Source organism: Sitophilus oryzae, unplaced genomic scaffold (genome assembly GCF_002938485.1).
Source record: "Sitophilus oryzae breed Bouriz unplaced genomic scaffold, Soryzae_2.0 scaffold_937_pilon_pilon, whole genome shotgun sequence".
In the NCBI taxonomy this organism is placed as follows: Eukaryota; Metazoa; Arthropoda; class Insecta; order Coleoptera; family Curculionidae; genus Sitophilus; species Sitophilus oryzae.
The window spans coordinates 624051-651148 of record NW_022147569.1 but is presented as its reverse complement, the minus strand read 5'-3'; the positions used below and the strand labels follow the sequence as shown (position 1 = coordinate 651148).

The following is a 27098-nucleotide window of genomic DNA, read 5'->3' as shown; positions in this document are numbered from 1 at the left end:
AAAAACTTAATTTATATTCAATTTTTAAGTACCTAGGTACTAACTACGTATATCCAGCAAAATGAGACTTGCGTTCGTAATTTGTATTTTATGTTACACTAGTGATGTTGTTCGAAGTGACAATTATGCCAAAGACAATAATGATGTTGAAAAGCTGTTCGAATTTGTTTGGGAAGCTCTAGAAGCAATAGCAAAGTTTGTGCCATTACATCCCGACACGGATTTAAACATTGTAAGATATTTTTCGTAATTTTAATAAAAATCTCATGCCCAATAAGTCAATATTTCAATTTTCTTAATAAGTTGATTGAAAATTGATTCTATTCAATTTATATTCAAGGTACATATTACTTATTTCAAAATATCATATATAAAAATACTTTTAAGGGTTAATTCAGTGCATTTTTATTATGTTTTTGCATACATACTATACATAAGATATTGATATGGCTAGATTAATTTGGTTAAATTTTTAATTTCTTGAATTATAGTGACGGTAGAACTTCTTTGTTATTTGCATTTTGAGAAAAATGCACTGTTCATAAAAAAATTTGATGTTCAAAAATGGTTAATTTCTTTTACTAATTTTCGCGTTTCTATGGTAATATAATTTCGTTTTCATCCTTTGATAGATTTTTATTGATAGAATTTTAATAAAAGTCATGTTTTTAGTGTTTTAAAATACCGTATGATAAAAAAAAACGGCGTCCAGTTGGCTGGGAATTGACTATCGATGATATTTCCCATATAAATTTACCTATAAAATGACAGCGATCTTCATTTTATAGCCATAACTGACGCCGTTTTTTTTCTCGATCATACGGTATTAAAGAAGCACAAAATTTATTTAGCTCAATGTTATGAAATGATTGATAATAGTTATCGCGCGGAAAATATGATACTTTAACAACAGCAAAAATAGTTCCCGGAGACTTTTACATAGAAATTCAATTACTTTGAATGTATTAATGTGAAACCATCTGTATTGGGTTTTATGGTTAAAATACTAAAATGTTTACCCATTTTTTTATGTTGGACGCAGATGCCGAATTTGGCCTATGTCCGAAATAATTAGACATATGGCGATTATAATTAAATATACCTACTTATATCCATAAAGTTACGCGGAACAGTTTTGATTGCATTGGTTTCAAGTTCTATGTGGAGGGTGTTGTTAATCTTTCGTTGTTATATTATACCAAAAAAAGATTAACCCCCTCCGCAAAGAAGTTATATAAAGACTATTTATAACCACGAAGTTGCACGCATCTGGCAAGTTTAGTATGGACAAATCGCCATATGTCTAATTATTTCGGACATAGGCCGAATTCGGCATATTTGCCTCCAACATATATACTATAATAATAGCTTACCCATAATTTTTTATTTTAGTAAATTCTTAGTTATTCATTTTTTTCATTTGTTTTCTAAGTATATTTCTTGAAATAAATGAATTTAATGCATAAGCTCTGCTTATATTCGAATCCTTGAAATTTTGATTTCGAATTATACAGGGTGGTACCCCTAATACGACGCAGTGTCTCCAAGGATAACGACAGTTCGTATTGAAGTGAAATTTTGTGAGCTTATGTAAATTAATTTAAAGCATTTTCTAAAATTATATAAAGTTCTACAGGATATCCACAAAAAAAGTTACACATCAAAGTTGTGATTTTTACAATGGAACAACCTACATATTAATAGATTTTTGGTTTATAGGAAATAAATAAAGGCAAGTTTCGTTAGAAAAGTATATAATTTATGTGTATAGGGTTACGAGTTGTTGAGGGCTGAGCCGTTCAATCTTTTTCTTCTAATTTATATTTATATATCTTATTATAAATGCTAAAGTGAAAGCAACGAGTTTAAATGTGTAAACTTTGTAACACATCTTATTAACAATACAATGCAATAAGTTTTATAAAAATTCCTTCAAAGCAATTGAATTCTGAAGTTTCGATACCACATCGGTCTACCACATACTGTCTATCAAAGAGTCAAATCGAAATTATATTACTATAGTTAGAACAAACAAAAATTTTATTGAATACATTTTTTACTGAAACATTTTATTGAATACATAATAATACATTTTTCTCAAAATGTCAATAATAAAAAAAATCCTCTTGCAAAGATAATCCGCGGACATAAGTAGATATTCCACTTGCAATATTTTAATATCCTTCTAAAAATCCTAAAATTTTAAAACCTTCTTTTTACAATTACCAAGTGAATTTTATATAGAAAAAACATAATTTTGTTTAATGAATTTTTGATGAAATCCTCGAGCTATATAAATACCGTTTGTTTAGTAAAGACGCATTGACTCGATGATGGTGATGATCAAATGAGAGAGATATATTTAACAGTTTTGATTGACTTTATAAAAAAATACATAATTGTAACCAATTATGTTGTTTTATTGATTTGCTATTGAAATAATACAAAATACTGTATATTGCTGATTGATGATACTTTTCTCTCATATGTTTCTTTTATATTTTACACTCTGTACTTAACTCAGCTACCACTGACTTAATTTCATTTTCAGTCTCAGTTGCTAAATAAATATGGTTACCCATTTGAAGAACATAATGTTACAACCGAGGATGGTCATATTCTAACAATGCATCGTATAGCACACGGAAGAAATGAAACGATCACTGAAAAAAAGAGACCTGTTGTATTTATGAAACATTGTGTAGCATGCTCCTCTATGATTTTTCTTTATTCGGGACCAGAGAATTCGTTGGCGATGCTTTTGGCTGATCAAGGTAAAGTCATTATTCATATTTCAGAGTTATTCATATTTAAAGTTTTTTTTGGTCATAAGCGCTAATGGAAATGTTTTTTTGTAAATAATTATAAAAAATTACTCCCTACGAAGACTTTATTGTGTACTGGATCAAAAAATAAGTATTTGTTTTCTCTATACGGTGGTATTAATATATCGATTTTTGATGATAGTGCCCTTTTACCCGGTCTAATTTTGTACTACTTTCGGAATAAGGGTCCCCATATCATGTACTGTACTTCCATCCCTGAAAAATTCAGCTTGTGACACCGAAGTGAGACGTAAAGTCAAAATAAGCCTTAATCTACCTACATCATAGGTAGGTGTAGGTACTCTAGGTATATTCTACCTAGACAGCAGCTGACAGTAGTAATTAATTTGTTATCCGATAAGTAGTTGTCATTATATAAGTTTAATCATCTTATACCTCCTATAACTGTAGGTTTTGGATTTTTTCCTGATTGGTTTGTTAAACAAAAATATACTGGGCATATAAATGTCTAACACAATACATGTATTGAATGTACTTATTTTAACCAATGCATTGTTTTGTTTTTTTAATCTCACAAATAAGAAATGTTTTATAGTTTTTATTATAAAAAACAGTGATTATACAATTTGTTTGCACCCCTTACACTGTTTTCTGTAAGGGGTGTAACCAGGAGTATATTTCGTAACCTCTTACGATATAAGAGGGCACAAAGTGTTTTATTACTTAATGCTTAGATTAAAATTTAATAATATATTTGTATATAAAATACAATAGACTAGAAAGTCAATTAATTAATATTGACGTAATTACTAAATAATTACAAGATTTTTTTTCTAATTATTTTAGTGTATATTTAGTCCCCTAATTATAAAGGAGAGATATCCAACCATTGCATTATTTTACTCACAAATAAATGTTTTATGGTTTTTATTATAAAACAAGGATTAATTTATTATACACCCCTTAACCCAAACACTCCAAGGAGGATATTTCGTGACCCCTTATTTAAAGTGGACAAGCTTTATTAGTCAATGTTTTAATTACCCAGGGTCTTTAATAAAAATCTAATGTAATTTTTCATAGAAATGATCTGACATAAAAAGCAAATTTTATCTAAAAACTTTTTGATTATCTACGAGGATTAAACCGCTGACAAATGTCTGTATACTAATGCCAAAAATACAAATTAAATACCAAAATTTCTCATATAATGCCCCACTAATGCCAAGCTGATTCCAATATAATACCACTAATACCACGAATAATATGTAACACATTTGTTTAACGAATTAACCTGTAACAATAGTGGTAGGTACGTGGACAACTGAAAAGGTACAAGGACATTTTCCACGAAAACTTAAAGGGGATTAACATGCAGAATGAGCGGGAAGAAGCAGCTCACAATGGAACTCAATGGAGAAGAATTGTAAACTCAGGAAACAGCGACAACCAAAAAGTAAAGAGGCAACAAAGCAATGGGATTTTTGAATGTCCGGAGTGCGGTAGGCAGATAACATCACGTATCGGGCTTTTCAGTCACAGAAAAGCTCATCCTCTGATGCGTGTCGCAGACCATCTTCTGATGCGTTTCGAATACGCCTCAGCGAGTCATGGCAGTAATATGTATGTAGGCGTAGGGCTAATTTTAAATATTATAATTTTTTCCATTCAACTAGAGTAGTGCAAGCGTTACGTTTGATGCAGGTCTCACCTTTCGTGGAGCGCAAAAGAGTGTCATTTACACCCAGCATAGCCATTTGATTTTTTTTTCTACTGTCAATAATATATGAAAAAAGCTTGTAATAAACTTAGAAATTCATAGTTTACAATATCTGTCTTCTTAAAACTAAAAAATCCTTTCTTGATATTACAGGACTAGTATAGAAACCAGTGCAACTCTGAAAATAATGGGCTATTTCAAAAAAGGGCAGATTTGGAAAGCTGATTTTTTTTTTATACATGTATCAATATACATTAGTGATTTTAATTTTAATAAATAAAAACCGGAACTCCGTGGAACGCATTACTATAATTCATTATGAAAACAAAATTATAAAAAAAATAAACCCAAAATAGCGTGTTTAAAATATATTTTATCTACATTCAAAACAGTTCGAATTTATTATATTAATGATATTTAATTGTACTATACAGGGTGTCCCAGAAATAAGTGCAAGTATTTTAAGGGGTGGTAGGAACACATTTTCTCTTTATCGTTTTCAAATAAGTTCAAAATAACGGAATTATTTTACTTTGAAAATTTCCAAAAAAAATGATTTTTTGCCAAAATTTTGAGAACCACTGGATCTTTTTTGGATTCACGTTAAAAACGTCAAAATTTGATGTCGTCCGATCGCGACTAAATTTGGTGGGTAGCCAAACGGTGCACACGGTTCCACCCTGCAAAGTTAAACACGACGCGCGACGTTTCATTTACGTCTTCATCGAGGTGCGACTAAAAATTTGATATTGCTGAAAAATGTGGGTTGATTTGGGCATAATTGGGCACAGGCTACAGGATGACGTCCTCGACGTTTCGATCCGATGCGTCTAAATGGACGGAATCATCAGGATTTTTCTTTATTATGGAATTGAGTCCTCAGACGGACAGACGGTCATTTTAATACAAATTTTGTAAAAAGGAATCAAATTATTTATTAATTTATTACTTTTTCAACATTTCAAACTACACTTTTTCAAACATGTTCTTAAAAGCCTTCAATTTAATAGCTAAATATTTCACTTCGAATAGAGCACACACATTTTTTTTTATTTATTATCTCTGTACGAACAACAAATTAATCTATACAGGGTTGTTCACCACATACGACACGGAATACTGTAGCTAAACGATTAGATTTTTACAAATTGTAAGTTTTGGGTTCGTTGAAGGTGTATTAGAGCTACAATTTAAAAATATTTTTACAAGATACAGAGTGTCCCAAATAAGTAAAAAATATTATAGTTGTATTTTTTTAAATGGAACACCCTGTACATTATTCTATTTTTGGATTCTAAGATTGAAATAAAGGTAAATTTGATTAAGGTTTATCACACTTAAACCTTACCGTTTTTGAAATATTTTCAATTTTATGAAATTGTAGTAAAAATTTTAATTCTTTATTTCTCCAAGGGTATCAAAGTTTTTAATACTAAATATTTACTGAAGATTATTTATTGATCAGATATTGTGTTGCAATATTAAAACTTTTACTACCTTATACAGAGTGTCCAAAAATTTATATTAAATAATTACTAGCTTTAAACGGCAATAACTTGTTTAATTTAAATGGAACACCCTATATATTCTACGTGAATCAGATGCGCAATGTAATTGTCTATCAAATTGTATTGTTCCATTTTTTACCCATCTCTTCAAGTTTTCATAGAAAATGCATTTTCTTATAATTTAGACCTCATTTATCACTATACCCATGGAATATTGACATTTTAGCTTATTTTTAACGATGTGACAAATTTTCAAAGTGTACAGATACTAATATTGTCGATATAGTTCGCTTAGTTAATTAAAAAATAAAAATAAAACTGTTTAAATATTTTTTGTTAAAGAGGACCAATTAATATGCTCCCAGTATTCAAACTACATTAAATTGACTGTTTACGTTAAAGTAATAACTGTTCCAAATACTAAAAACTGAATTTTATGTGTGTATTAGACAGTGTGGTAAAAAGTAACACCTTATAAATTTTATTTCATTTATTGACGAATGCTTATTTATAAAAACAGAGACATTCATTTTCATAACTTATTATTATATTGATTTCTGAGCCAAATCCACATTTATTTAGAATAATTTATTAATTAAAACAATTTACAAGTATGTAATTAACTAACTTTTGGTGTTTTTTTGTAGGAAATAATGGTGGTATATTTAATTGGTATACTCTTTTACAAAGATTTAAATAGTTTTTTAGTATGCCAATGGGTTTGCAATATTTACCACCTGTACATTTTGTACATATTATGGTGCTATAAAAAAAATCTGAAATGTCAATATTCCATGGGTATATAAACCTATATAAATGAGGTCCAAATTATAACAAAACGCATTTTCTACGAAAACTTCAAGAGATGGGTGAAAAATGGTATAATACAATTTCATAGACAATTACATTGTACATCTGATTCACGTAAAATATATAGAGTATTCCATTTAAATTAAACAAGTTATTGCAATTTAAAGCTAGTAATTATTTAATATAAATTTTTGGACACTCTGTATAAGGTAGTAAAATTTTTATTATTGCAACACAATATCTGATCAATAAATAATCTTCAGTAAATATTTAGTATTAAAAACTTTGATACCCTGGGAGAAATAAAGAATTAAAATTTTTACTACAATTTCATAAAATTGAAAATATTTCAAAAACGGTAAGGTTTAAGTGTGATAAACCTTAATCAAATTTACCTTTATTTCAATCTTAGAATCCAAAAATAGAATAATGTACAGGGTGTTCCATTTAAAAAAATACAACTATAATATTTTTTACTTATTTGGGACACTCTGTATCTTGTAAAAATATTGAATTGTAGCTCTAATAGACCTTCAACGAACCCAAAACTTACAATTTGTAAAAATCTAATCGTTTAACTACAATACTCCGTGTCGTATGTGGTGAACAACCCTGTATAATTTCATTTTTTTTTGCAGGATACGATGTGTGGCTATGTAATACAAGAGGAAATATCTACACATCGCATACCACATTGGATCCAAATAAAGACAGCGATTATTGGGATTTTAGTTTTCACGAGAAAGGTTCAAAATTTACTATGATAAGAAAATTGCAAAAATACTAATTTAGCGTTTTTGTTTTGTAATATTTTTTGTTTTGGTGTCTTGTGATAAATAACCCCCCCCCCATACACCAAAGCACTTTAAACCAGACCCTCTTACTTAAACCCGGTTACAATTTTTATAGGTTACTACGATATACCAGCTAGTGTCGATTATATGTTGAAATATACTAAAGTAGATAATTTCACCTTCCTTGGCTTCTCTCAAGGCACGACTGAAGGCTTAGTATTCACTACTATGAGACCCGAGTATGTAGAAAAGATAAACTTAATGGCATTACTCAGTCCCGTAGCTTATATGGGAAATTCAAGTGGACTTATTCCAAGACTCCTGTCAGAAAATCAAGAACTAATCGAGGTATGCATTATTAACATAGAAGATAACACGACGAAAGAGCTTTTCTTCTTTAATGATCTACAGTATAAATTTTGTTTCCATAGATTTTTTCGTGGTAGCTAGAGGGCGCTAGTTTGACATCAAAACAGATATTGCGCTTTTGCATTAAAAATTAAACAGCAGGCTATGTTTCTCTTTGCACAGTTAAATAGAGCACACAATTTCCAAAATATCAGCGCAAACAATAACTTTCCATCTTCTCTCTAACTGGAGATATTAAGAGAACAAATCAGGATGAAATTGACACTGGAGAACATTAAAGAAGAAAAGCTCTTTAAAACAAGCACTAGCTTCTAATCGGCTAACTTATATCAGAGTTATCCAGATTTTAATAAAAGCAAGTTTAACCTTCCCCCGCCACTTCATTTTATGAGATAGAACAAAATACTCTATATCAAAAAAATTACTAATTTTCCGATGATTACAACAGTATGTATAGTATATATTACAAAGTAATTTCCAGCGATTTCTCTTGGCCGATTTACTTATTACAGTTTTTTCCCAAAGCTATACGATAAGTAGTTCCTGAGATACAGCCGGCGTCCATTCTTAGTTGACCACCCGGTACATACAGGGTGAGTTTCCTACGATGTTTTCTATGGGTATCTCGGAACCTACTGGAGATAGAGAGTCGGTTAAATGGGAAAAGAAAAGGAATTGCAGTTTTGTGGGGTCATAAATATGCGCCTGTCAGATTTTTGAAAAAGTTTATGGCTTACTAGATATTTCGAAAACATCAAATTTCGGCTATTTTAAAAATTGTCCCTAATTCCATTATAAGCTATTTTAGACAAAAAGTTTTCAGATAAATGTTGTAGATAATCACATCCTTAATGAGATTGTGTTCTCCGTTTTTTTCTAAAGCCTGTCATTTTTGACATATGACACAAACATACATTTTTTAAAATGGAAACCATAGTTAGCAATGACTTCATAAAAAGCGCCATTTTTTAAGTTTTTCAGCTATATAAGCTATAATATGTTTTCTTCGAAAAATTACTGAGTTAGCCAATTCTTACCATTTTTAAACAATTTCACTTAGTTAGCCATGGAAACAAATTCAATCGCCGTTGCTCTCAGAAATGTGAAGCTGTCACATCAAAACTTTGTAAATTAAAATAAACAAAAATTGTAAATATGAATTTTTCAAATGAAAAAAATCGTATAGATAGTCGCCCATCAATAGAGTGGTTCCAACATGACTTTCATTATGACCCCCCCCCATAATGAAAGAAATGTTCAAAATTATTTATATCATAATTATGCAAACTCAGGAATAGGAAGAGGTTGACCATTTGCATGGGCCTCCTAGCTCACCTGACCTATCCATTTTAATTTTTTTATGCGGTATGGTTACCAATAGGGTTTAAAAAAGAACTTATGAATTAAGAGAGGTACTCGAAGTGGCGGTACGAGAGAAGTTTAATTAAGTCGACCGGTCCTTCTGTGAGAATAGGTAGTAATTAAGTTTTAAAAAGAAGCAACTCAAAACAATGGCGGATTTTTTGTAAATTGTGAGGAACCGTTTAGTAATATACTACGACTTTTTATAAGTTATAAATCATAATAGAATAAGAATATGTACCGTGCAATTTAATTGAAATTAATCAAGAAAGATAAGAATTGGCTATAACTAAATTTAACTTTTCTAACATGTCTTGAAAACCGTTCTCTAAGAAACGTAACATGCACCGGTTAACGTATCCTCGAAAATGTATGGTCAAGAATAGTTGAACCAATAATCCTACACGCTTTTCTTCACTTGAAAAATGAATATTTACAATTTTTGCTTACTTGAATTTACAAAGTTTGGATGTGACAGCTTCACATTTCTGAGAGCAACGGCGATTGAACTTGTTTCCATGGCTAACTAAGTGAAATTGTTTAAAAATGATAAGAATTGGCTATAACTCAGTAATTTTTCGATGAAAACATATTATAGCTTATATCGATGAAAAGCTTTAAAAATGGCGCTTTTTATGAAGCCATAGCCAAATATGGTTTCCATTTAAAAAAACGACAGGCTTTAGAAGAAAACGGACGACACAATCTCATTAAGGATGAGATTATCTACAACTTTTATTTGAAAACTTTTTGTCTAAAATAGCTTATAATGGAATTAGGGACAATTTTTAAAATAGTCGAAATCCAGTAAGCCATGAACTTTTTCAAAAATCTGAAAGGCGCATATTTATGGCCCCACAAAACTGCAATTCTTTCACCATTTAACCGACTCTCTATCTCCAGTAGTTTCCGAGATACCCATAGAGAACATCGTAGGAAACACCCTGTATACTTATATGGCATCATCCAGTTGACTTGGTTCATGCCGTGCCAATAGGGTTTAAAGCATTTTTATTCTATAAAAATTACACATTATAAACAATTCTCTTAAAAAATAATAATTCTGAAAATTTAGGAAAAATAATCATTGATCCTGGATATTAAGATTGGTGTGAAATAGGTATGTCTAGATAATTTTCTTATTGATTGTAGTTATATTTTATTCATTCCTACATTGGTCCTAAAAGTACTGATAGAAAAAAATAAATGTCAACCTCAGACTTTGAGTCAAATTCCCTTAAAATTTTAAAGCACGATATTTGGAAATTAGGGTTTCCGGAACGGGAGCTGTTTTTCGGAACCGGGAATTTCGGTACTGTGCCTCTTAGGAAGCGGGATTTCCCGTTTTTTCTGTGCTTTCAGTAGTGACTAATTTTTGTTTAATGGTAGTGCAGTTCGTCAATCAGAAAGCAAAGGATAGTTTTTCAAAACAAAATTTTAAAAAGATTGAGATTTTTAATGAAAATAATATCAAATTATTAAGTAGTCAGTCATGAAAAAATTAACATGAACACAAGTAAAGAAAAAAGTATAGGTAACTTAAATTTCACATCAACCAACATAAACCAATTTAACTGAATTTGAGACAAAAGCCCCAAAGTATTGAATTGAAAATGCAAATAGCTATTAAAACATAACATAATAAATATTATAGGAACTTCAAGAGAAAAGAAGCAAGAATAATACAAAATAACATCATTACTTATTTAGAAGAGTTTGATTTCGACCCCTAGAAAGTATGAAAGGACTTTTTCATATAACAAAAAAAATAATTTTTTAATTATTGTTACCGAGGCCCGGTTCCCAGGCCAAAAAGATCTCAACCCTACTAATTGGTAGTATTAATTAGAATTTCCGAAAACCCTGCTAAAATATTTTCGTTCAATGACTGTGCAAGGGATGTAGTTCTGAAAAGTAAATCCGATAAAAAAATGAGTTTCAAATGAAGATAATATCAAATTATTAAGTCATGAGAAAGTAAACATGAACACAAATAACGATCACAAGCAAAAAAAACGAAAGCACATAGGTGGCTTAAAATTACATCAAACAACACCAACCAACCTCGAAACCAACTTAACTAAATCTGAAAAAAAAATAACATTTTCAATTAAAGATGCAAATGCCTATAAAAACAACACAAAAAAATATATCTAATACATTGAGCAATATTATACTAAATAATAAAATAACATATTTAAACTTCAATAATTGCTAATAAACATTATAGAAACTTCAAAATAACTTCAGAAGTAAGAACAGTAAGAGATTTCGACCGCTAGAAAGTATGAAAAGCCTTTCGCACGTAACAAAAAATATGTTTTTAATTATTATTACCGAGTCCCGAAAGTACCGGAGATTAATAATAGTAATAATTCCCGGTACTTTCGGTACCGGAATTTCCCCGTTCTGAACCCTATTGGACATATAGTAATAAAATAGTTTTTGTCCATCTATAGTGATTTAATTAAAATAAATGTGAAAGGAGACCTACACAAATTTTAGCGCTCTAATGTGATAGAAAAATGAAAATGACCTCTTCGATTTTCTTCGCTTACCCTCTTCTAAAAAAAGGCACTGTACATATAGAAGTGAAACGTAGTTTTTTTACTATCATACGGCAACTAGATGAAAACAGCCACAATTTTCACGACAATTTACAGAGTGGTCCGACCAAAAAAAAAACAGAGTATATCTAGTACATATTTTTTTAATTTTTTTATACGTTTTGGTTTTATTTTTTTATAGTTGACTTTTGGTCTACTGGGCATTCATTCTGTCCCATTTACCCCCTTAATTCCACTATTAGGAAAAGTCTTCTGTAATGATGCCAGTTCTGTACAAGATGTATGTCCACTTATTATGGATTTCATCGTAGGGTTTGATCTACCTCAAGTAAACAAGGTAAATAATTATTATTAATTATTTGAATGAATGGTTCTTTATAACAACGCAACAGTTAAGTTCTGAAGGAACCACGTATTATAACAATCCACACAAAAAATAATTGTATAAGGTGTAAGTGAATAATTCCAACAAAAAATAAATAAGTGGATGTTTTTAAATAAAATTTTCCGATTTTGCGTTTTTCTGTAAATAATGTTTGGTTACAGGGTGAGTCTTGAATAAACGCAAATATTTTGAGGGCTGGTATAGCTTTCGATAAAAGAAACACATTTTCTTTTTACAATAATAACATATAATATTATATTAAATTAAACAATTTAATATATTATTATACTATTATATTATTAAACAAAGAACGGCGTCAGAGTTGGTTTGTAAATGAAGATCACTATTATTTCATAAAAAATTATGGTTGGTTGGTTGAAGTGGCGAGTGCGACCGCTTGTCGAACTCCAACTAGCAGAATTGCCGTTTTGATATCATTCACTTCGAGATCCTATCCCTAGGGATGGAAAAGTTGGACTGTTAATTGTTTATAACCATTCGGTGGCATTAAGATAACGGGTGCCTTCCGTTATGCTCTTCCCGGCAACATCTTCAAGATTTACAAAACTATAACCACCGAGGAAACGGTTGCGAGTCCTATACAAAGCCGGACAGCGGCACAGGAAGTCTGCATTTGCAACCGTTTCTCCTTCCTTCGGGTCCTTGCAGCTTCGGCAAACTTTGTTAAAAGGGATGCCCATTCTCGCCGCATGTTTGCCAATTGGCCAGTGTCCCGTATATACCGCCGTAAGCCTGGCGATATCCTTACGCGACTTAGTTATGAGCTCTCCCGATTTCTTAAAGTCGTATTTGGGCCAAGCACTTCCTCTGATGCATCTAGTTCAAGCCACGATCCTCCCATCGATGTTCCTGTGGCCTGGAAAGCAAGGTTATATCATACCTAGTTGTCATGTAGGATAACTTGTCATACGTTTTCTTGACTATTTTGGAGGATATTGTAGATGAGTTCAGCGCCAACATGGCTGCTTGGCTATCAGTAATTATTGCCGTTTTCCGCCCATAAGGTGTCTCCTAGCTCAAACATTCGCAGACCTTCCAAATGGCAAGTATATCTGCCTGGAAAACACTTGGTCTATCCGGAAGCCGGTAAGATCTTGCGATGTCAAGACCCTTCGAGAACACCCCCGAACCTACACCTGAATCCATCTTGGATCCGTCAGTAAATAGCGCAATATAAAAAATTATAGTAAATGCCAATAGTCGTCATTTCCAAGCCAACCATACGACTTTTTTCGATTATACGAAATATTCAGTGCCTATAATAGATTTTTTTTATTCTATTTTTAACACGAATCAATTTTCAATGCATAAACGCGGATTTTGGTCAAACGTATTACAGACATTACACATTTTAAAATGGCAACATTGTCGCGTTCAGTTGCACACCGTATTCGTATATGTCCTTAGATTAAAAATAAAAATATATGCCTTCGCTAACCGATTTCGAGAAAATGAGTGAGTGAAAATTGGTCGCTGAACGTGTAGAGGCTCCACCGTACAGCACTTGAGACGTAAGGAGAAATATCAGCCTTGTCACAATGCCCATTAGGTTAGTCAGGTTCTTCTCAATTCTTTCAGTCAACTGTAATATCCTTAGGCAATATCGGACCAAAAAAATATACCATGGGAAAATTTGCGGCAAACAGGTAGTTGTGAAAAGTTTTCAAATGTTGAAATATACCACTCCTAAAATATTTGCACTTATTCAAGACTGTATAGGGTGAACCGAAATCACAGTATTATGAGGCCAGAATTATTTAATAGGCATGCTGAATTTATGGGCCATAAATTTTTATTCCTTCACTCAATAATCAAAAGCTATCTTTGTTACGAACTTTTTGACACGCACTATACATATAGAATAACTTCCTTAAGTAATTTTCCATTTATTCTCTCATACAAAACAAATAAGTTTGTTGTTGATCGAGAAAATGTTTTATTATATTCGTCTTTACTGGCAGATTTAACTATTGGTAGATATTACATTACTTTGAATTTTTACACCGTCTGGTATATTTTTCAGACACTACTAACCGTATTTTTAGCAAGTAGTCCTGATGGAATATCCATAAAAGAATTATATCATTTTGGACAAGAAATAAGATCAGGTTTGTATATAATTTCGACACAAATTACATTTTAAATAGTATCCAGATATAGACAGAAGCTTCATAACATTTCCTACTTTTAAAAAGGATATTTTTAAGGAAACTATTGTATTGGTTACAGTAAATATCTGACTTCAGGCCATTTTAGCTCAGCCTATGATATACTAAAAGTTCTTGTCGTTATTAGGAACGGAATTGTTGAAACAGAGAAATTTAAAATCTCATATTTTTCATACTCACTGGCGTCATAATTTTATTGTTTAAATACAAAATAGTGTGACTTATGGTCTTAAGAATTAATATAAAAATTGAGAAAATAACTGTATCTAGAATTATTTTCATAAAGCATGTCAAATCTTCTTGTTTGGCCTTAAAAGTATCAGGCCATAATACACTCACCGGCAAAAAAACGGCTACTAAAAACTAGTCCCAATTTCAAAGTTGGATTTCTCGCGAACCACTCATTAGATTTTGATGATTTTTTTTTAAATTGTAAATTAATTTCTTTTTAACGGATGCTGCGTCAGAAATTTTTATTCCCAATTTATTTTGAGCGTATACAGGGGCACGACAATAAGAGGAAGTTTTTTGCCCGAACTTTGTAACACCCTGTAGGGTGCAGCAGCTCTAGTAGCTGTTGCTAAATCACATTGTAGCCTCATCTTTTATGAGCATTTTGTTTTTTTAATCACGACATTATATCTGTTTGTATTGGAGCTACGCTACTTTAAAACAAACGCCTCGAAAAAAGATTTAGTCCATTACTCAATATCCCAATTCACATGTAAACGCGCAAACTGAAGACGTGCTCGACGATGTCTTGGAAGTAGCTGGGGTCCTGTGGCAGGCCTCCTTGCAGACAAGCTGTTTTCTTTTAGTCTTCGTCGGATTATTCTCTCACTGACTTGAGTTCTACGCACGGCTTGTAGCTGATGTTGATTCTAAAACGCTGTAATTATACGATTTGGTAAAGTATTCAGGATAATAAAACGGTCGTCAATTGCATTTGTCTTCCGTTTTCTTCCGAAACCCAGTCGCCTGGTGAAATTTCCCGTTTCCGTATACCGATTCCAGGCATCCTGGACTGTCGTTCAAGGTATACCCAGGGTATCGGACCCATAACGTTGACTTCGGCCATCCTCAATTAAAGCCACAATACGAGTAACATCCGTCACAGATAATGGCGTTTTTTAATTTGACAACCGTTGTTGTCATATTGCAAATATTCATAAATCCCTTTTCGTCTAGTTCGCCTTGATTATTTATAGATAAAACTTTCTGCCTGCGAAGCATTTTTCCGAGACGTTCGTTTTAAAGCAGCGTATCTCCAATACAAACAGAGATAATGACGTGATTAAAAAAACAAATTGCTCATAAAAGATGAGGCTACAGTGTAATTTGATTTAGCAATAACTACTATAGCTGCTGCACCCTACAGAGTGTTACAAAGTTCTGGCAAAAAACTTCGTCTTATTGTTGTGCCCTGTATATGCTCAAAATAAATTCGAAAGAGAAATTTCCGACGTAGTATCCGCTAAAAAGGAATTAATTTACAATTTAAAAAAAAATCATCAAAATCTAATGAGTGGTTCGCGAGAAATCCAACTTTGAAATTGGGACTAGTTTTTAGTGGCCGGTTTTTTTTGCCGGTGAGTTTAGTATAGTTTAGGAAATCTGCAAGTTCCTAATAACGATAGGAACATTTGGCTGTAATGTCCTAAGCCAAACTAAAACAGCCTGAAATCGGATATTTCTTGTAGCATATATACAGGATGCTACAAATTCGAGGTACGAGCATTGGTATCTCGGAAACCGTAATAGATACGAAGATGGTTAAATGGGGCAAAATTGCGCCTTGGGATGTTCGGCAACATGCAATCAAAAAAGTTTCAAATATTTCAAGGATTGCTGGAGTTTTTGAGAAAAACGGATTTTTTTGAAAGTCAATTTTATTTTTTCTGTCGTTACTTCTTAGAAAATCAAAAAATTAATTGAACATTCTCATAGCCCCTTCATCGGAGCTATCTGGCAGTATTTTTAGATTTTCAAATTATCTGATAATTTGTGAGATACATAGACCAACTTATTTTTTTTAAATACGGACCTGCACTTTTTTATTTGAGGTTTTGAAAAAATTCAATCTCCTGAGTACAACGATATGACACACTTTATATATTTTTTTGTTTTAGATACTTTTACAACTACAAAACTGTTTAATTATTATTTAAAATAATTTCAAGTCCGACTCCGGATTTTTAAATTATTTAGCCTGGTTAAATTCATCGCAACAATAAGGAAAATCGAGTCAATTGAAAGATTTAAATAAATAATATCCAGGTCAGCAATTTAAGAGATATTATTATTAACTTATTTTTGTGAATTTGAGATCTCAATGTATGATCTAATCATATGCATAATATTAATCGTAGGTATTGAAAATATATCAATTTCTACAAACAAATTTCTAATGCTACAAACAAATTTGTAAGAAGCTCAATTTTGGCATTCAGGTTGACTCTAGGGTGTAGAGGTTCGATAAGAAAGGATTTTACGAAGTTCCAGTTCCAAGGGGATGAAACCAACCCTCAAATTTTACAACATTTTTCATTAAAAAACGGTCAAGTTTCCAAAACAACGTTTAAACACGTATATTTTATTTTGGTTTTTTACATATTTTAAGATTTTTTAAAAATGTATACAGGGTGTTTCGAAAAATCTGGTCATTGATTAATCACGATCCTGTTTAAAGCGCTTGACGTAAAAAGCTGATTTTTGGAAAACGGATTGACTTTAGGGTGTAGAGGTTCGATAAGAAGGAATTTTTCGAAACTCGAATTCTAAGGGAGTGAAACCACCCCTCAAATATTAGAATATTTTTTTATTTAAAAACCGCTGAGGTTTTCGAAAAAACTCTTAAACACGTATATTTTATTTTGTTGTTTTACATATTTTAATAATTTTTAAAAATTAATACAGGGTGTTTCATAAAATATGACCATTGAGTAATCACGATTCTGCTTAAACTGCTTGACGTTTAAAGCTGATTTTTGGCAAACGGATTGACTGTGGGGTGTAGAGATTCGATAAGGAGGTGTTTCTCGAATCTAAAATTCCAAGAGGGTGAAAACGCCCCTTAAATATTACAATATTTGTTATTTAAAAAACGGTTAGTCTTTCGGGAAAACGCTTGGACACGCATAATTTATTTTGTTTTTTTACATATTTTGAAATTTTTTATAAAATCATAGAGGATGTTCCAAAAAGTTGGGTAATTGATTAACCACAATTCTGCTTAAACTGCTTGACGTAAAAAGCTTATTTTTGGCAAACGGATTTTTCGAAAGTCAAATTCCAATGACATGAAACTACCCCTCAAATATCGAACGAAGTTACCCGCGACTTCGCGTCGAATTAATCATTTGTAATGGTGATGATAAAGCATAGCAAGAATTTCTATTAACATACAAACTGTATAAAATTTTCTCACATTTATGTCAGTATGAGAAAAAACAATATGGCGATATAATAACGCTAGTTATATTATATTTATATTATTTTTTATTAATTTATTGTATTTGATTTTCCGTTATCAATGTTTTATCTCACGTCATTTTTAAGTTTTAAAGCTTCTCAATATTGTAACAATTAAAAGATTAAATATTAAAAAAAAACTTGAAACTAGTTAAATAAATTGTGTTTAAATGCCGGAAACAAAAAAAAATTAAGTGTGGCATACCATTGTACTCAGCAGACCGAATTCTTTCAAAATTTGAAATAAAAAATGCGGGTCCGTATTTAGAAAAATCAAGTTGGCCTCTGTATCTCACAAATTATTAGATAATTTAAAAATCTAAAAATGCTATCGGATAGCCCTAATAAAGTGGCTATGAGAATGTTAAATTATTTTTTTGATTTTCTAAAAAGTAGCGACACAAAAAAATAAAATTGATTTTCAAAAATATCTGTTTTTTTCCCGAAAAAACTCAACAATTTAACCATCTTCGTATCTATTACGCTTTCCGAGATATCAATTCTCGTACCTCGAATTTGTAGCACCCTGTATATTATATCCGTCTTCGATATATCTTATCAGCAACAGAGTCTTGAGTAGGTATTTACATGTCTAATCTTGTAACTAGGAGAGAAAAAAAAAATATATATATATATATATATATATATATATATATATATATATATATATATATATATATATATATATATATATATATATACATGGGTATATATATATATATATACATGTAATATATGTATATAAACATACATGTACAATACATGTAATATATATATAAACTACATGGGTATATATATATATATATATATATATATATATATATATATATATATATATATATATATATATATATATATATATATATATATATATATATATATATATATATATATATATATATATATATATATATATATAGCCTAAGACGGCGCTTTATTTCATGTGCTTCTGAAACTACTTAATTTTCTCTATTTATTCCTTAATTTAATGGTACTGAACACATTGACTGTACTCTTCGTACACACGAAAATCGGCACCCGAAGTCACAGGTTGCCGACCGTGTATAGTAATTTTATTCATTTTTACTGCTTCATTTAGTCAAATTAAAATTATAAACTCTATAGGTTATTTTAGGCAGTACGATTATGGGGTCGGCAATCTAATTCGATATGGAAGCCTCGAACCACCATCCTATAATGTGTCGAAGATCACTTGCCCTGTTGCCGCCTATTATGGAAAGAATGACTTTTTTGTCGCGACCAAAGTAAGTTAATTAGTTCGTCTCAAATCTACATTAACGTTTAAGAGTGTAGGAAATATATCAAAAATAGCAGTTAAACGACGCAGGCGAGGTTTATTTTGGACGTTTAAAAACTCGATTATGCTGTTGGCAAGAAAAAAATGTTCATGCAGCTCTTAGAAATAGTGAAACAAAGGAAGACATCATACTTGGGTCATATACTGCTAGGTCCTAGGTACACCCATAGACAAACAAATAAAAAGAGACTGACAAATCCCGTGGTAAAGAGTGGGACCGCGTTCCCGTAGCGCAACCCAGAATAACAATTTTGAAACTAATTAGCAGGACCATGGCAGGACGTACGTCTTTATTATGTGTACTTTATATGAAAAAGAAAGAGATAGGTATAAAACGCATCGTAAGACATTATCGCACATTCTGGCTGGCGAAAATTTAAATTACCCATTATTAGCAGTATTCTTTCATTCTGAAACTGAAAATTTTCACTTAAACTGATTTATTCCCTATACCACGTAAAGAGAACGTGGTGTAGAGAATAAATCAGTTTAAGTGAAAATTTGCAGTTTCTTTCAGAACGAAGGAATACTACTATTATAAGGAAAATTATAAAAAAAGCAAAAATTGTACGGTTTTATAAACATATTTATTTGTACATAAAAATAAATAAACTTTCCATAATATAATAACAAAAAATAACAGTGTTTATTCCACCCACCTACCAATTTTAAATGCAGAAGAAGACTGTTGCAGGAAACGATCGGCCAATTTTTTTAAAGGGCATTAAAAATCTCATTTTCGAAAAATAACAAAGTGAATATCCAAGCAAAGTAGACTTTACGAGAATCATGATCCTGAACCATTTTCAAGTCCAGTTTTAATCCTAAAACAAAAGTAAAATAGGTATATTAACACAGATATTAATAAAGTTCCGGGTCCGGTGAACTATCCTGACACATGATTTTTGCATTTTTCTTTTTTTTTATCAAAAAGTAACCATTATTAGTAGTAGTTTTAAATAAAAATAAATGGAGATTATGCACAGAATATTTTCATTTAATTTTAGTAGTTTTTGACACATATTTGATGTTACGGAGAATTTTAACACTTGATTTAACATGACAGCGATAAAAGGAAAAGCAATGTTGCCAGTTCCACTGAATTTTCTTTTTCTGTTTTGTATTTTTATTTTGAAAAAATAGCCATTTTTAATAATAAAAATGCGTTGGTAATGTGTGAATAGGAAAACTAAAAAACAACAGAAGAGTGAAACAAAAGCAACCAAAACACGCTTACACGTGTTTTGGTGGCTTTTGTTTCGCTTTTGTTTAAACCGAAATATCAATCAAACTGATAAAAAAAAACAGCCAAATCAACCCAAACCAAACCGACCAAACCCTAACCAACCCATACAAAACCAACCAATCGAAAACCAACCAATACAAAACCAAACCGACCAATACCAAACCAACTCAACCCGAGTCAGACACAAACCAAAGAATTGAAAACACGCTTACAGCGTGTTTTCTTTGCTATGATGGCTTCCAGCTTACAGCGTGTTTTCATTGCTAGAGCTATAACTATAGCAATTGTCTCTCCGGCGCGGTAATTCAGCCAATTTGATAAACTAAAGTAATCTAATTCGCATTAAAACAAATTAAAACCATTTCCAAAGTCATTTTTTTTCCCTAAACAAAAAAGAGGCATGAAATTCCGCATAATTTACTAGCTGATGTGACAACCATGTATCAATTCGCAATATTTGTCAAAATTCGACCTTCACTACTGTCAGCGTAAACATAGAAACGGATATAAACAAGTCCGCTGCTCTTTCATTATCGGTTATGGAATTTGCCCTGGAATTTGCTATAAAAATCAAATAACAACATTTTTAAGAATATTTTTTATGTGAAACGTGTTTTTCCGCATCAGATTTTAGTCAAAGAATCCAAGAAGTTCATTTTAAGGTAACATAAACTGCATTTTCTAAGAAAAATCGTGTGTCAGGATAGTTCACCGAAGCCTAAAGTTCCTGGTTACTATAAACCAGCCATAAATTACCTACCCAAAAAATGAAAAAAATTAATTGTATTAATTTGTTATGTTAAGAGAGGTTCGAAATATTTTTGACACTACTACTTCTACTTTTTTCTTAATAAGATGCTAAATATAACTATATACTTACTTTTATTTTATCGGGTTTTTTTAACATATCTATCAGAGAAAGGGGGCACCAATACATATAGAAAATAGATGATACTGGCTCCTGCAGCAAATAAAATAACAAATAGTAGAACCTAAAATTATAAGTAACAAAATATAAATACCTATATGGAAAAAAGAAATTTGTTCCCTATCCATATTCATAAGTCAATAAAATGGAGAGTTTAGAAAAAAAGGTAAATCACCAAAAGAAAAATTAACGAATGACGAATTGTCATGATGTTGTCATCTTGGTTGTCATGATGACGAAAACGAAAGGTGATTGTTCTAATTTCTATTTAGAAATTACGTTTTATATGGCTGCTTCTTTCTCTCTTGTTATATTAGAATGAGATAGTGGGCCCAATAAACGCAATGGGCAGATCAACATAAATAGAACGAAATTTTGCGTTCTGAGTTGCGCTACGGGAACGTTGTCCCACTCTTTGCCATTTAATTTGCCAGTCTCTTTTTATTTGTTTGTCTTTGTGGATGACTTCGCAATATCCGTGAATGGTGAACATTGCGAATGCTGACACTGTAGAAGAAAAGCATTTTACAGCCATAACCCTTCTTTATGTACGAATTTTCTGTTTAAGGCTTGTCAGGTCAACACGGCCAATGAGACCACAGACCACTCATTCCTCGACCGGTTTCGGAGTTATACTCCATCATCAGGACGACTTTGGTAGTCTACCTCCACCTGGCAATCTCCAAACAGAAAACGCACGTCAAGTACATTGCACAAATACGTTTAAATAAATTTTTTATTCAAACGTATTTGACATGGCAGTACTTGTCTATAGCGAGAACTAGATGTTAACGCAATCTAGCGGCCTTCGTGCAACTAATTCAACTCCAAAACCGGTCGACTAATGGGTGGTGTCCTTGACCTGACAAGCTTTAAATAGAAAATTCGTACATAAAGCAGGGTGTACGGCTGTAGAATGCTCTTCAAACTATAGCCCTGCTAAAAAATGCGTATGTACATTGAGAAGAGCTGACGAGAGCACTCTTTATATCTGGCTAAAGAAAGATCGTGCCTAGTGACCATATGAACGCCAACACGCTACTGAAGCGGACGGCACCAGAAGAACAAGATTAAACTTGAAATAGTTTTTTTCGGTCGGTGTAAAATTATTGCTTTATAGTATCCCATTTTGCAATAGTTACTGATTTTATTTACATAACTACTAGCAAACGTCGTCGATTTGGTTGATTTGTCTGGAGGCGACATAATCGAAGGAGACTAAACTGGGCATTCTTGTTGCTAAATAAGCATCAGTTAAGCAGCCAGTTCATCCAGCGATGAGGTTCAATATCTTGTAAGAAAGGGCCAAATAATAAATTGTGATATTCTTGGATAGGTTTATGGGGAAACATTCCTTGTTTCAGTACTAATATTTCAGTTTCTAAGCCTTCCGACGTTTTTGGACGGTCTATATACCAGGGCTCGTATTCTGTATCACTAAGCCCTTTTAGACGCTCAGCGTATCTTACGTTAATTTTCGCTGAGTGCGCACTTAACTAACGGTTTGGGTATTCTCGTCTGACGCGTTTAACGTCTCTACTGAATGCGCTAAGCGCTTGGAAAACGGTTGCCTTAAAGGATCGTTTTGCTTGTCGAACTGTCTTACTACTTCTTCTATAAATTTCACAATAAGTAATTGGTAATTTACGACTTGGCAGCTCTAAATATCGTTCAAAACATCGGGCCCAGGGCCCGTATTCTGTAACTTTGACATAAAAACGTTACTCTTTCAAAGCGGTGAGCGTAAGTATTCGATCAGCGAAACGCAAGGCAGTCGATTTTGGTATTCTCGTTGCCATGCAAATCGTGTTCTGGATACGGGTTGAGCACATATTGGCAACATCACAATTTCTAAGTAGCTAATAGTCAAAAGTTGATAACTGACGGATGCAACAATGAAAAATGTCAATGTTACGTAAATTTCATAACTTATTGTTGAGTTATGTCAAGCTATTTTTCTATGGATATGTCATTATTCTTATTATACGAGGGAAGTGATGAAGACTCTTCACAGTATTTTCGATGTTTTGAACAATATTTATAGCTGCCAAGTCGTAAATTATCAATTACTTATTGAGAAATTTATAGAAGAAGTAGTAATTATCACTAAAGAGCAAGATAACGCACAAAATCACAATTTTTTCGATTTTCACTGACATTTCGACAAGCAAAACGATCCTTTAAGACAACCGTTTTCAAAGCGCTCTGCGCAATCAGTAAAGACGCTAAGCGCGTCAGACGAGAATACAGAAATCGTTAATTAAGTGTGCGCTCAGCGAAAATTATCATCATATACGCTGAGCGTCTAAAAGCGCTTAGCGTTTTCAAATTTGCCTTAACTTGAATGAGTACACCATTTTATCCGGTCTCTCTCACTGATATAATTATATTTTTTTATTTTTGTTAAAGCTATACCTTGTAGCTGTTGCTTCTGGCGGTATTTTCAATACCTTTTCTACTGTATACTGTGTACTTTGAATTTGGTATACAATGATTCAGTATTAAAACAAAGAGTTTGGGTCTTTATTTATTTTGCTTACACAACGTTTCGGTTAGAAGTATCACAGACTGTTACAGACAAAACAAATTTAAAGAGGCCGTATTCATTTCTTACAATAATAAAATATTTAGCAATCCAAGTATGTAATTCCAACGCAGGTGTTTTAGTGGAAAACTTCATGCTTGACTGCACCCAACAAATTTACGGTGCTCAGCTTTAGTATACCGGGTGTTGCATCGTCGAACGGGACATAGGAAATCCCATGTAAATTTTAATGAGGTCAATTATTGGCTTCCTAATTATTTTAGAGAATAATTCTATTTAGGTTTATTGAAGAGCACTAAAACCCACATAAGATAGATATTTTTGATTAGCCCGTTTACGAGTTATCGCCGATTACTTTTTAAATATTTCTCCTTTCTTATGGCCCTGTATTTACTTATGAGCACCAGTCAAGGTAAAGGTTTTTAGGTTTTTATTCGATCATACGGTAGTTATCAAAATGTGTCGGACGTGTTTGCTGCTCTGTATCCGAATAGACCGATACCTGGAAAATCTACAATCGCAAGGAATATCCAGATATTTGAGACCAAAGGTACCCTAATAAATAACTGTAGATGTGAAGCAAGGCAGGAACAAAGAGAAGATGCAAGAAATGATACCGACTTGGAAGTTTTATTGTGCGTGGAAGAGAACGATGGAAAGATCAGCACAAGGAAATTTGAGGATGAAATAGGAATAGCAAATCACACTACAGCGTTTCGAATTTTGAAACAACATAAATACTATTCCTTCAAATATGAAAAGCACCAAGAGCTACGAGATGGGGACGAAATACGGCGGCAGGCGTTTTGTTTTGATATGATGGAAAGAGCAAACACGGATAGGGAATTTTTAAAAAACATATGTTTCACTGACGAATGCACGTTTACCTTAAATAATGAACCCAATGTTCAAAATTATCGATATTGGAACAAAGAAAACCAACACAGGTTTGTCGAAACAAGGACGCAATATTCACAGAAAGTAAATGTTTGGGCAGGGATATTCGGACACAATATTATCGGGCCATTATTTCTTATGCGAAATTTAAATGTAGAATATTATTTGGAACTTCTCGAGAATCATATTTTACCTGCTTTACATGATGCCACTAGGGAAAATCAGGAAGTTTGGTACCAAATGGATGGCTGCTCGGCACATAGTACCCTGGCTTTTCGGAAATATCTAGACAATAGTTTTAACGGAAACGTTGTTGGCCTAAATCATACAGTAAATTGGCCAGCAAGGTCTCCTGATATTTCGCCAAATGATTTCTTTCTCTGGGGCCATTTAAAAAACAGGATATACAAGAATAAAAAAAAAACAAATCTAGACGAGTTAAAAAATGCTATTTCTGCCGAATGCTACAGAATTTCAGTTTACCAACTAGCGAATGTAAGAAGAGAATTTTATGATCGCCTGGGTTATTGTCTAGCAGTCGATGAAGGAATATTCGAACATCTTCTTAAATCCTAAAGTTCTAACAATTTAATAGTACCTAAATTAATAAGTTATTGAATATTGTAATAATACTATAATTAACCTTGTAATTGATTATTTTATTTTACTTTAATTCATATTAATTTGTATTTATAAATACATCTTTAAGATTTCCGATGTAGGAATGAGTTTTCAACAATAATAAAGCACTAAATAGGTAAATTTCTGAAATGACAACTTCATTTGACAGTTATCTTTTACCTTGACTGGTGCTCATAAATAAATACAGGGCCATAAGAAAGGAGAAATATTTAAAAAGAAATCGGCGATAACTCGTAAACGAGCTAATCAAAAATATCTAAAATTATTCTTTTGAATGTGGGTTTTAGTGCTCTTCGATAAACCTAAATAGAATTATTCTCTAAAATAATTAGGGAAGCCAATAATTGACCCCATTAAAATTTACATGGAATTTCCTATGTCCCGTTCGACGATGCAACACCCGGTATAAGCTCAGTAGTTTTAGGATTAAGTTTAGTTCACACTTGATAACGGTCAGTGATACTTCTGACCGAAACGTTGTCTAAGCAAAACAAATAAAGACAATGGAAATCCGAAACTCTTTTAGTGCTATATACCTTGTCTGCTTTTAGTTCTTCGACTAGTTTCTGGTTTTCAGCACCATTCTTCTGGCTAATGTCTATGAGAGATCTGCCATCACCTTGCATAAAAATCTGTTATGTTGGTACATTCAACAAAACTTCAATCGTGTTTGTGGGAGTGGTTTTCATGTTCCCCATTAGACACAAGCAAACCTTTGTGTAAAACAGGCTTATTGCCCCCACTTGAAATGACTTTGTCTACTACACCACCGACCCGTTATCAATGAGGTTATCATATCTCTTCTAACTCTAGTGTTTAACGATAGAGTCCTCATCAGTTTTTTTCCACACATCCTTCTGCACTTGCCTAGGTTGTAGCAAGCCTACTGTGTAGTTTTTGTCATGTAGGTATTCCATGTAAGCTTCTGATCAAAATATACTCTTAACACCGGTAGTTTTAGGCTTTGATACTCTCTGTTTTGTAAAGTTGAAATTTGAGCTTTCTGAGCACCAATTACAATTCCAACAGTTCCATATAATGTTGTCGTGAGTAAGTAACCATTATACAGTAAATCCGTTTGAATATTATGTAATTCAGTATTAAGTCATATTTGGTCACAACATGTGGCGTTTCTAGAAACTCTATTCCTTTGTTGGTTGCTTGAAAATGATTTACATACATACTGCCCAATATGTCTCATAATTCAAATATAAGTTAACTTAACAGATCCGAAATTGAACGAGAAATGTAGCAATATTGTTGAAATATAGTATTTACTAAAACTAATTTTATATTGAAATTGATTATAAAACTAAGTCAATTGTCTTATATTTTAGGATGTGGAACATTTATTTCAACAGCTACCCAACGTTGTTGTATCACATTTATTAGAGTATGAGGCTTTTAATCATCTGGATTTCGTTACTGCCATCGATGTAAAAGCAATGGTTTACGATATGTTGTTCGAGACAATTAAGAAATTCAATCCTCCCAACAAAAGTTGAAATAAGTCACTGTACTTTATAACGAAAAAATAAAGATTATATTTTTTTAAAACAAA

General features: G+C 32.1%; 1 protein-coding gene across 1 annotated transcript; it reads left to right on the top strand.

Annotated features, from left to right (window-relative positions):
* Positions 1-27098, top strand: LOC115890904 (lipase 3-like). Its single transcript, XM_030911257.1, has 8 exons — positions 1-232; positions 2552-2774; positions 7463-7570; positions 7734-7966; positions 12098-12253; positions 14346-14430; positions 19087-19226; positions 26875-27098. The coding sequence occupies exons 1-8, from the start codon at positions 62-64 to the stop codon at positions 27040-27042; spliced, it is 1284 nt and encodes a 427-aa protein (XP_030767117.1). The 5' UTR covers positions 1-61; the 3' UTR covers positions 27043-27098.